Source organism: Primulina huaijiensis, chromosome 6, assembly GCF_012295235.1.
Source record: "Primulina huaijiensis isolate GDHJ02 chromosome 6, ASM1229523v2, whole genome shotgun sequence".
In the NCBI taxonomy this organism is placed as follows: Eukaryota; Viridiplantae; Streptophyta; class Magnoliopsida; order Lamiales; family Gesneriaceae; genus Primulina; species Primulina huaijiensis.
The window spans coordinates 14,857,029-14,869,894 of NC_133311.1; the positions used below are offsets into that span (position 1 = coordinate 14,857,029).

The 12,866-nt window shown below is 31.3% G+C and overlaps 1 protein-coding gene across 1 annotated transcript; it reads left to right on the forward strand.

Annotated features, from left to right (window-relative positions):
* Nucleotides 1-1,815: 1,815 nt before the first annotated feature.
* Nucleotides 1,816-5,448, forward strand: LOC140978129 (signal peptide peptidase-like). The gene is made up of 12 exons (XM_073442940.1): nucleotides 1,816-2,008; nucleotides 2,422-2,511; nucleotides 2,923-3,038; nucleotides 3,134-3,285; nucleotides 3,411-3,496; nucleotides 3,586-3,713; nucleotides 3,851-3,901; nucleotides 4,036-4,122; nucleotides 4,239-4,308; nucleotides 4,797-4,933; nucleotides 5,032-5,109; nucleotides 5,202-5,448. Exons 2-12 carry the CDS (start codon nucleotides 2,472-2,474, stop codon nucleotides 5,274-5,276), a joined length of 1,020 nt encoding a protein of 339 aa, XP_073299041.1. The 5' UTR covers nucleotides 1,816-2,008; nucleotides 2,422-2,471; the 3' UTR covers nucleotides 5,277-5,448.
* The last annotated feature ends 7,418 nt before the right edge of the window (nucleotides 5,449-12,866 follow it).

The following is a 12,866-nucleotide window of genomic DNA, read 5'->3' on the forward strand; positions in this document are numbered from 1 at the left end:
GCCCTTTTGAGATGAGTTATAAAAATAACTATCTATATTGTTTTCAAAAACACGGCCTCGATCACGACGAATTCCACGTCCACGACCACGACCACGACCTCGACCTCGACCTCGACCTCGACCTCGACCAAAACCTTGTCTTTGAATTTGATTTTGGTTTCCAGGTTTAAATTCATTTTTACTTACAGCATTTACTTCTGGAAATGCTGATGATCCAGTGGGTCGGGACAGATGATTTCTCATTAGTAGCTCGTTGTTTTTTTCCGCCACAAGAAGACAGACGATGAGCTCAGAATATCTTGCAAATCCACGCACTCTATATTGTTGCTGTAAAGTTATATTTGATGCGTGAAACGTGGAAAATGTTTTTTCAAGCATTTCCGATTCTGTGACCTCATGTCCACAAAATTTTAGCTGCGAGATTATTCGATACATCGCTGAATTGTAATCACTGACTTTCTTAAAATCTTGGAATCTTAACATATTCCATTCATCACGGGCGGTCGGAAGTATAACTTCCCTTATATGTTCAAATCTTTCTTTCAATCCTTTCCACAGAGCCATGAGATCTTTTTCGATGAGATATTCACATTTTAAACCTTCATCGAGATGTCGACGCAAAAATATTATAGCTTTTGCTTTTTCTTGTGATGAAGATATACCATTTTCTTTAATGGTCTCGCTTAGACCCAATGACTCAAGATGCATTTCTACATCGAGAGTCCATGGCATATAATTTTTCCCCGTAATGTCGAGTGCAACAAATTCGAGCTTTGTCAAGTTTGACATGGTGGTACTAAAAAAAATTATGATGCATTTTATTAGTTAATGAATATTGCAATACAAAGTAATGGATAAACAACAAATACAAGCATTCGTAAAAATAAAGAAAACACATGAGGAGGATATTCTCCGATAAGTACAAGATTCGTGAGTATTATAACCAAAATAATTAAAAATAACTTTGTGAAAGCCATCTTCTTTTTTCTTCAAAAATTTGATGAAGAATAATTTTAGAGAAGAAGAGAAAGTTGGAGTGATTGAATGTGTTTGTGAGATCATATTTATAGGGCAAAAACTAGCCGTTTTGTTACCGTTTATGACCGTTGGTGTACAAGAAAATAAATGTATGTATTTGTATAATTTTATGGTAATAATATTGTGTATATAATATTATTAATGTTTTAAATAATTATGTATATCATATCACAATATTGTAATGAGGTGTCATAAGATATCTTGTTTAAAAACCTTATAGACTTTTATACTTGTCGTATCACTTACCGGGAGTGTGGGATGTCTTCTTAACATCCTCCCAGGATTTATAACAAGTTTTTTGAAAAATTTATTTTTATTATTTATAATAACATTATATTATATAGTAAATATATAAACAATAAATAAATAAACAATAAAATAAATATTATTACTTTTGTTATCTTTTTTTCTGTTTTGGAGCTTGGAAAAATATGGAGGATTTTTAGAGATTCGTGCTGATAACGTGTTATGAAAAAATAAAAATTTACGGTAAAAAGTAAAAATCTCAAACTCTCAAAATTATCACACTACACACTTTATAATATTTTTCTCTCAACTCAATTGTGATTTTCTTCACAAATGAGATCTATTTATAGAAAATTTTTACAAATAATCCAAAAATAAAATACATCATTACATACATCATCACGCACTAATTTTCAACATTCAACACCTAATTTTATCTAATTTTCAACATTCAACATTCACATTTTCAACACAAATATTTTTCACATTTTTAAATAATTTTTCAACAGTAATTAGATTTTGAAGAAATTGAAGTCAATAATGTTTTCAAATTCGTCCGACCCTTTCCATTCTCTTCGTTCCTTTTGACGGTAGAACTAAAACCTCCCCTTGTGTGAGAAATCACACACTAAACACTCTATAGACGGTTCTTTGATCTGTGTTGAATTTGGAAATTGATTTCAAAAGGTAGAGATAAAAGCCCGAATCTACGTCTCCTCTCGAGGTTCGACCCGGTTCCATTTTCTTTTTATACGTCATTGTATATTCGTTTTTGTGAATCAAGATGTAATTTTTTTTGTTTATTCTTGTTAGTGAAGAATTAGATGAAATGGGTTTTTGTTTGATTTTATGAATTGATTCAATAATTGTGGGGAATTTGATTCTCTGGTTGTCAGAGGATTTCTTGATATGGGCCTCTTAATCCTTGACTGGATTTCGAGATGCGTTTTACCGAAGGTCATTTGATTTGGTGATTTGAAAGATCGTATTTCTTGGTGCCTTGATTACAAATCGCGGTCTTTTGTTTTACTTTACAAACAAAAACAAAAAATGTGATTATATTTTTGTCTGACGTTTTAATGTAAAGAATATTGGAAATATTATGTTTTTACAATTTTCATTTCCTTGATTTTGTAGTTTCGTTGGTGAGAAACTGAGGGAAGCTCGGAATTTCTACAATATTTACGATGAAGAATAGCGAGAGGCTGGTTAATTTGGCATTGGCAGGTATGGTGTTTTCTATTTCAATTGTTACATTTCTCCACGAAAATTATTATTTGTCTGTCTATCAATTCTTTGCCCGAAAATGATGCCATGAATTTGTGCATATATTAAACTTACCCTTGATCAGTTTTTGCGGAGTAAAATTTCCTTCTTCGCTTATGGACTTGTGTCCTTTTTTGAGTGTTCGTATCCACGGCCCAACAATTAGATGAAAGAACTTTGAAATTTTATAAATAATCTTTTAAAAAATTATAGTTCCATCTCGCCTTAAAAAATATGGGTCTCCCCCTGCTTGTATCCGATTATATGACTTGAGGCTCAATGACGGTAAATATATGGCGGTTGGATGGATTATAGTTTCTTTATCAGTTTTTGTTAGCACATTCTGATCATGTGTTACTTTGTTCGATGCAGGGTTGACCATCGCCCCTCTTGTTTTGAAGGTAGACCCCAATCTCAATGTAATTTTGACTGCTTGCCTAACAGTGTATGTGGGTTGCTATCGCTCTGTTAAGCCAACTCCGCCGTCGGTAAGTTGCATGTCAAACGAAAAGCTACTGATCTGATTTTGTATGCTTAAGAATTACACTTTTCATTTTATTGAATACACTATTATGTTTTACAGGAAACAATGTCTAGAGAACATGCCATGCGATTTCCTTTGGTTGGAAGCGCTGTGTTGTTGTCCTTGTTTTTGCTTTTCAAATTTTTATCGAAGGACTTGGTTAATGCTGTGCTAACGTGCTATTTTTTCGTACTTGGGACCGTTGCTCTTTCGTATGTTTCTCTTATATTGGTTATCTTTATTTTTTTAATCTTTACTTGTGGTAATATATTTTTTTCAGTTTAATAGTGAATAATGGTACTTATCTACAAATCTTCCTTATTTATTCGAACTTTAGGGCAACGTTGCTACCGGCAATTAAACGAGTTTTGCCAGAGCCGTGGAATGCTAACATCATTACCTTGAATTTCCCATATTTTCGGTGTATGTAATCATCATGGTCTCTGCTTCACATCATATTGCTTCTTATATTCAGACTAATGTTATTTATCTTTACGCTTTTTGTTATACAGCTTTGGAAGTTGAGTTTACAAAATCACAAATCGTTGCAGCAATTCCTGGAGCTTTCTTTTGCGCATGGTATGCGTCAAAGAAGCATTGGCTAGCTAACAATATCTTAGGGCTCTCTTTCTGCATTCAGGTTTATGAGTTACACATTTAGTATCCTTAAAAGCTGTCATTTTGACAGAAATCTGAAACATCCACTGCGGATTTCCATTTCATGAGAACCAGTTTTCTGACTTTTCATGTTTATTTTTTATCATTTAATGATTCCAGGGAATTGAAATGCTTTCACTTGGCTCATTTAAAACTGGTGCTATTCTATTGGTGAGAGTTGCATTTAGTTTCTGTAAAAATGTTTTTGTACCAAGTTTATATGTCCATCAACATGTTTCTCTTAATCTTTCATAATGTTGTTTGGATCCACAGTTGATGAATGCATAAACATTTTCGAATTGCAGGGTGGTCTTTTTGTTTACGATATTTTCTGGGTCTTTTTTACGCCAGTGATGGTTAGCGTTGCGAAATCTTTTGAAGCCCCTATTAAGGTTGGTTCATATTTCAAGACCATCAAATATTGACCTGGCAAGGCGTTGGAGACTTGTTGAAGCATTTTTTAATAGTTCAATCCATACATATCATAATCTTGTTCTCCCTTTGGCAGCTTTTATTTCCAACTTCGGATTCCACACGCCCATTTTCAATGCTAGGACTTGGTGATATAGTAATTCCAGGTACGAAAATGTCTACTTAAAATTTTGAATGTCATATCAAATTCAATGTAAAATCCTACTGGAGAGCAATGACTACCACTGATAAAATGTAACTATTGGATTGTTGGAGAGTGTTATTGTTGGTATTGCAGCAGATGCTCGATTTTTTCATTGGTTTTATCATTCGTGTGTTTAGTGCTTATGAGTTGTAGGTGCAATTGTTAGGAGAATGCATAACTCTTTTTTTTTTGTCAAAATAAATGATTGCTAGGAACAAGAATTGCCCTTAGTCCCTTACTAGCACAGTGACTGAGATATGATGCGTGAGGAGTTGTGCAGTTTAAAATTTTTGAGTTACACATTTTCTATCGACTATATCTTTTGGTATAAGGTTAGACACTAGGTCCAACAAATACTACATGTTCACCCTCTATGGAACTTTTATGATTCATTTCTTTGCTCAAGCTAGGGCTTAGACGAATCAAATATTAAGATATGTTATTTTCCAGGAATTTTTGTCGCATTGGCCCTACGCTTTGATGTTTCAAGAGGGAAAGGAATCCAATATTTTAATAGCTCCTTTGCTGGATACACATTCGGTTTGATCCTTACCATCGCAGTTATGAACTGGTTTCAAGCTGCACAGGTTACTAATTTTTCTGGCAAAATTAGATTATCGCAGTACCCTCGTATTATTTTTATGATTTACATAATTACTGTTCTTATTTAATTGTACTCGTCTAGCCTGCACTGCTATATATCGTGCCAGCTGTTATCGGATTCTTGGCTGTACACTGCATATGGAATGGTGAAGCCAAAGCTGTAAGTAATCCACACTTGAAAATCTTCTTGGCTGGCTGTATTTCTATTATTCTTCTCGAAANTTGTTTTTTTTTTTTTTTTTTTTAATGCAGTTGTTGGAATTTGATGAATCCAAAGCTGCCACTAGTTCGGAAGAAGAAACTGATGGAAACAAGAAAGGCAACTAATGATATTTGATAGGTTGGAGGCGAAGAATCTGAAATGCATTTAGTTGAAAACTGAGGACATTTGACAGTTTAGCAACGTTTAACTCATGCACCAGAGTTTTTGTGTCAAACTTTCTTTCATAGGAAAGATGAAATTTTATTACTCATCAATTTTATGGATATTCTGCTTTGAGATTGATTTTATTCACTGATGGCTTCAATACAATGTGGTAAGAAGGGATATTACATGTTTTTTTCCTTATATTCTTCACCAATTTTATAAAATCTGGATTCTTCAGACAAGTACGGCAGATATTTTAATCGTACGCTGTTTTCTTTTATTCGTTAAAAAAATTAAAAGAACACAAATTCAAGAGTTTTAAATACAAAAATTCAAAAATGTTCATATTCTAATTATCATTATTAATTTTTTATAAATCATATTATTAGTAAAAATAAAATTAAAAATAAATTGATTGATATTCGTACGTTTTTATTTTATTTTTTCAAAAATTAAATCAATCTATATTTAAATAAGTAAATAGTTTTTTAAAAATAATACAAATATTACAAATTTTTTTGGAAGATTAATTATTGAAATATTTTATAAATAAGGTATTTTTTTTAAAAAAAAATAGTTGACCAGTTCACCATTTTAAAGTGATCTACCTTTCAAATTATTGAATTTGAGCTTTAATTCTAATTTTTGGCATGTCGTCTCAAGTCTTATTTTATCAAATAAGATATGTATCCAAGTTCTTAAAAAAAAAAAAAAACTAAGAATAATGAAAAAAGTTTAAAAAAATAGCAGTGTCCTCTGCCAAAAGGCAGTGGACGATTCAAATGTGGCTTCAGCGTCCGACATCCACCTTATTTTTTAAAAGTAGGTCTTTTGTGAGACGGTCTCACGAATCTTTATCTGTGAGACGGGTCAATCCTACCGATATTCACAATAAAAAGTAATACTCTTAGCATAAAAAGTAATACTTTTTCGTGGATTACCCAAATAAGAGATCTGTCTCACAAAATACGATCCATGAGATCGTCTGACACAAGTTTTTGCCATTTTTCAAAGTAAACAAAAATCGTGAAGTTTGTTTTGCAGATAACCAAACTAAACTTCAACTTGAACACAATTATCTTTAATATATATTTTAAAACAATTCTATAATAAAATATATATTATATAATAATTATTTTTTTAAGATCATTAATTGTAAGTTGCATAGGGACAATTACAAAGAATGGGAAATTAAAAGGGACCGAGTGAACTTGGAGGACCACTATTCAATCCAATAGGAGAAGTTGACCTAAAAATGTAGCAATGTTGCTTCATGCCAGCTTTTGTTCATGTGCTACCATCGATGGATTGTGCTTTTATAAAAGATAGGCCTAAAATTATGGATGAAAATAGATTCATTTAAAATTCATTTTGTATTATAAAATTCGACATACATGCATATAGTATATCTTACGTCGTTATTCTAAGATGAGTCGATATCACTCATCCTTAAAATTTTTTCCATATCCAGAAGAGAGGAAAAGTGATTCGTATTTTAGACGGATTGACTCAATACATATCTAGAATGAAAAGTAGTACTTTTGGCATAAAAAAATAATAATTTTCATGGGTCGGGTCGGGTCGGGTCGGGTCGGATAGAAGATTTATCTCAAAAAATTGACTTATAAGACGTTTTTATAAGAGTTCTTGTGTTTTGATAAAATGTTGATAATAATTTTAATTAATTTTTTTTTAAGCTTGGTTCTTAATAGAGACCGGGCTTTAGCCCAATAGTCTCACCTACCAGCTTAAGCTGGCTCCTTCCCCGGGTTCGATCTCACTCTACAGCGTGCGTTGTAATAAAAAATAAAAAAAAAAAAAAAAAACTTGGTTCTTCATATATTTTTGATGTGCTTAAAGGAAGGACCATTTTTATAAAGGGGCCATGATTTTGACTGGTGGCTCCATTCTCCTTTTCCTTTTTCGAAAAGCACATAGAGCTGGCTCCTTCGCTCGTGGTGTTGGTCCTTGTCAATTCCCCCATTTTCTTCTATTTTTGCGGGGAAAAACATGGATTCAAGCTATGATTGATTATTTTATTAATGAATATTCAATTGGCTTTTTACTTCACTTTTTTTATATAAAAAAAATTGTTCTAATTTCAATTAGATAACTTTTTCTTTGCTTTTGAAAATATTTCAGCTTGGTTCAACTTGTTATATATAATATAATAACAAAGGTTTTAAAAAATTTCAGAAAAATAAACAAAATCCAGTTTTATTAAACTCTTCTACACCTCAAAGCACATTTCACTTTTAAAAAAGTGTTTTCCTTTATCAAAAAATATAGTTAGTGATAATGGTACAACTACACTCTTTAAAATCGTACAACAACACGAATTTCACTTTTAAATCAGTCTGTTAACTAGCAGAGACAATTATCGGTCCCAACAAATTAAACTCTGAAGGTCTGAATTAGTTTTTCAAATATGAGTTGTATTTTTTTCTTTGTTTTTGGTTGAAGAGGCGTTGTTACTATTGAGTTTTAAATTCAAAACGTGTCCCAATTAATTTTTGAAACAAGAAAATGTTAGAAATAGTAAAAATAATATTTACTTGTATCGACCACATTGAGTGATAAATGAGAGTAAATTTAAAAGAGATTTCTTCCAGAAATTTGCACAATAGTTTCTGTTACGATCGGAAAAGAGTTTAGAGGAAGGAGGATGAATAAACTCTTTAAGAAATTGACGTTTTTAAATTTGTTTACAATCGTTTTTAGGCGGTTGAGATTTTTCTCGAACCGTTAGAAATGTGAACCACTTAAAAAGTGCGGAAGACGGTTCATAATTTCTAATGATAGCTATAACCGGTTGGCTAGCTTGTTAACAAGAAACAGTTCAAAATGTAATAGATTGCAGAAGTAAATACACAGGATTTTATGGATGTTCGGAGATAAAACTCCTACATCACCCCTTCTTCCTTTTCAGGAAGGATTCCACTAAAAGACTTTGGTTTTACAAACTGCTACAGCATCCCACTCCAATCAGGACTTATCACACTGCCTACGTTGGAACTCTTAGTTATCACTTTACACTTCTGGATATTTAAGAACCCTCGGTTCACCAGACCACTCAGTAAATCAAATAACCCAAAGGTTATCGATATAAAGAAACAATATGCTCGAGTATCACAAGGTTGATCCTTGAATGATCAGGTAGATTTCTGATGAGTGCATGCTTGAATGAGTGATAAAAGATGAAACTTTAAGTGCAGTCAAGATCTTCAGATATGCAAGCTTAGTGATGTGGTAATATAGCGGTAGAAAAGCTTGTATGTCGTAGAGTGCAAAAGTCAGCGATCTCTTTGCATTCTTCAACTCTTCATTTATATGGGCTATCAGTCCAACGGTCGACAAAAGATACGTAACGTCAACCTGTAGTGTTGAAATGATGTGTCACTATCAACTGTGAAAACATTTAATGTTCTCTTTGCTTGTGCAATTTGAATCTCGTTCCTCTGAAGATTTGCTGCTAGATATCATTTTTATAGTAACTGCTAGCTCCATCAAAACTTGTAGGATAATTGAATAATATTTTCATTTTGGGATAGTGACATAAATGAAGATATTTTATCGGGACTGGAGCAAGACATGGTTGACTTGTAGCGGTACAAAACTATTGAATATTCTGAGTTGGTCAGAGAATGCTCTTCATTAAGTGTTCAATAAATAGATCCTTAAATGAAGCGGTTGAAGTCTTTAAGTAGCCGGTTGGAAAATTTTTAACGGCTGAAACTCTTCAAGCTGCTGAGATGCTACGAGGAGCGGTTGAGATCAAGCGGTTGAAGCTTTCCTGTTGTACAAGATAGATTGCAGCTGTTTCATGAAACAGTTAGGTGTTGTTTTGATTTTGTCGATCACCAAAATTTAAGGATAATAACAATATCTTAACAGTTTCTATGTCACAAAATTTACACGTGAGAAAAAGTTTTGAGTGATAAATGAAAGTAAATCTAAACAAGATTTTTTCCATAAATTTGCACAATAGTTACCTTCATATATGATCATACAAAAACTTTATCTCACGAGTCAATTTTGTGACACAGATATCCGACCCGATCTGAACAATTAAAAATATTATTTTTTATGTCAAAAATATTAATTTTTACTATAGGTATAGATCAGGGTCGACCCGTCTTAAGGATTATATAGATTTACTTATATCATCATGCTTTGTTGTGTTCCTTCATATATTTTTTTATATAATCAATATTTTCACGCCCCTGACCTGAGGCGAGTGACACTGACATTGTTATCCAATTATACATTCGATAACAATAAACCACATAAATACAAATTTCAAAAACTAGTCTATGCATTCATAATATCGAAATACATTTTCTTTACAGTGTTCAACTCAATAACAGAAACAATGAAATATCTAACAAATGTAGCAGATTAATATAATATAAAATGAACATAATTATTTGAATCTCCTTCATACACACCAAAATTGGGCTTTCTCATCTTCTTCGATCTTTTCTCCATTCTTGTATGAGATGGGTGAGTGATGAGTGATATGATTGTCACTTAATAAGCGGAGGAATTATCCCAACTTTTATAATCATTTTCAACTACATATCAACATAAATTAATAACAAATGTATATATACATAAATATTATATTTTCAGGACAAACATGAATCAAATGTATGTAGTGAACAGATTATGAATTTCATGACTAACTGATGTCAGTTTCTTATATTTTAATCATCATAGGGTGAGGCAAGAATCATGAATAATATGAATCAAGTATGTTCAGGATATATATTCATGTCATTTGTTCATAAACTTATGTACTTCAAATATACATATTTCAAGAATCAGACTTTAAACATATAAAATACACGCTGGTCAGTTTTAAATCAAATTACAAGAGTTTTAAAAAATCTTACTTATCGTAATATGCTTAATAGAGTTTCGTTTGATGTTTGAAAATAGTCTGCTCTACTGAAATGTTGATCGAAAATAAAATCCCTCCTTGCTCGAATTTTAGGGTGACTTGTTCAAAATTTTTTGTAACAATGATTCAGAATTTTGTGTATTATTTATAGAGTGAAATTTGAGTGTTAACATCTCATTTATTGTCATTATTTGTCATAACTTCAAATTAATACGTCGGTTACAAGATTTGAAATGGTGAATGACTCCTGGGATGATTTGCTGAAACTTGGTTGTAGCTGCTGAAACTTGGCTGTTGAAAATGATTCGCTGAAATTTGTCATGCTGAAATCGAATGGTGAAATCAATTATGCTGAAATTGCGAACTTTGTTGAAATTTGGGATTCTCATAAATATCTTTTCGAATGTGTTTGTATATAGAGTATGATTTTACAAACATAATTTGGTACTTACTCGCAAGGACCACAAAACTGATTTTACACTAGCAGAAAGAAAATTTGCAACTATATATATTTGATTTGGATAGGCAAAAACTTATCATCTAGAAGACATTCAGTTAGAGCAATGTTCTCCAAACAGGACCGGACCGGCCGGTCGGACCGGTTCAACCGTGAACCGGCCTCCATACCGGTTCGGAGATAAGTAAAAACCCGAAAAACATGTTTAACCGGAAAAAACCGGTTAAAACCCGGTTAAACCGGAAACCGGTTAAAACTCGGTTAAACCGGAAAAAATTTTTAACAAATTTTTGCTTTCTGTTTGCTAAACATGTATTATTTTAATTTTTTAAAAAATATTTAGATAAAGGTGTTGGTGAAATGCAAGAAACACCTTCTTTGCACTTGGAAGAACTTTTGGATGGGGTGGATGAAGATGATAATGACTACGAAAGAACACTTCAAGAATTGGATGCGGTGTGGGCATCAAAGGATGCAACTTGAAAGTTGAAACTGGATGTTTGATACTTTTTTGTATAAGAAACTTGATGTTTGCTACTTTTTTGTATAATTAAACTTGATGTTTTCTTGGGCACTTAAACTTGGTCATCACTATTTGGTTACATGTTAGGTGTAATTTGGATTTTTGAATTTGAAAAGTGATGTTTATTTGGATATTTGTTGTAATTTTCATCTTAAAAATTAAGTAAAAACTATAAAAACATAAATAATCAATATTTTACTATTTTATTTATTATATAAAATAAATAAAATATTAATTTTATTGATCCGGTTCGACCGTTCGGTTGAACCGGTTGAACCATTTTTTAAGGCTTGACCGGTTCGATTAACGGTCCGGTTATAAAAACACTGAGTTAGAGTAAAAAAAAATAATTCCTGATATACTTATTTGCAAACACTTCAAGCAATTCATAATATTATTCTATTCAGATTTCAGCATACTTATGTATAATAAATTACTGAATACAATTATTATCAAATTTTAAAAAAGGCTGATTAAATCAAAGTTAGCATGTAAACATTTTTAGGGTCTAATTATCACAGAGTTGTAAAAAAATTTCATATACTTTTGTGGATTTACTGTGGAAGATTTTCATAGAAATTTATAAAATTTAAAATATTTCAATGAAATTTGTACTAAAAAATAAACTAATTAAATAAAAATAAATACATTAATTTTATTAATATCTTTTTATAAATTTTTAATGTAAACATTTATATGAGTGTAAACATTTTACATATTATATTATGTAATCTAATTTTTTTTTTAAAAAAAACTATTATACATGTGTGTGTATATACTTATTCATGGATATTATCAATCCTCAAATCAATATTATATTTGATCGTTTAGAAAAATATGTCATCAAAATTAAATTAAATTAAAATCCAATGATTTTTTCGACTTTCTTAGAGGATTAAAAGGACAAATCAACATTATTAATTTATTAAAGATAACGTAGAGGATATATGTCGTATATTGCCCCAGAAAGGCTATAAAGTTGAAGGATTGATTGTGTTGGATATTAAAAATTAATATTATTCTTTGTTTCGTAGCTAATATTTAGCTCATTGTTTTTTTTTTATTAAAGTTATGAGAGTCTAATTTTGGAAAAAAAAATTGAATATATATATTTATTCACGAATTTAGATAAAATTGTTAGTTCCCTAAAATAATTAAAGACTTTAATTAAACATAAAAAATAATTTAAAAAATAAAGTTATGTATCTACTAACCGTTATAATTTTTGATTTATTAATAAATATTCAATCCTAACATTTGGTGTCAAATGAGGTTAGGCTTCCGATTTTCCAAGAAGAATATTTATATATTTCTTTAATAAGAGGTAGACTGATTGTTGAGTTAAGCGTGTTTGGTCGACAAATGTATATTGAGATGAGCGGCTTATTGAGAAGAAATTATAAGACTGATATATGTAAGGTGATACGAGACAACATCAACAATAAGACACTATCCTCTTCGAACTCATAGATTTAACAACCGGATTCATTGACAAAAGACACTCCTTTCTACGAACTCATGAACTTAATTGTTTGATCTATTGACATTCAAATGGGTACATCCCTTGTGCAATAAGACACTATCATCTCCGAACTCATAGGCTTAACAACCCGATTCACTGACAAAAGACACTCCCCTCTGTGAACTCATGGACTTAATTGTTTGAT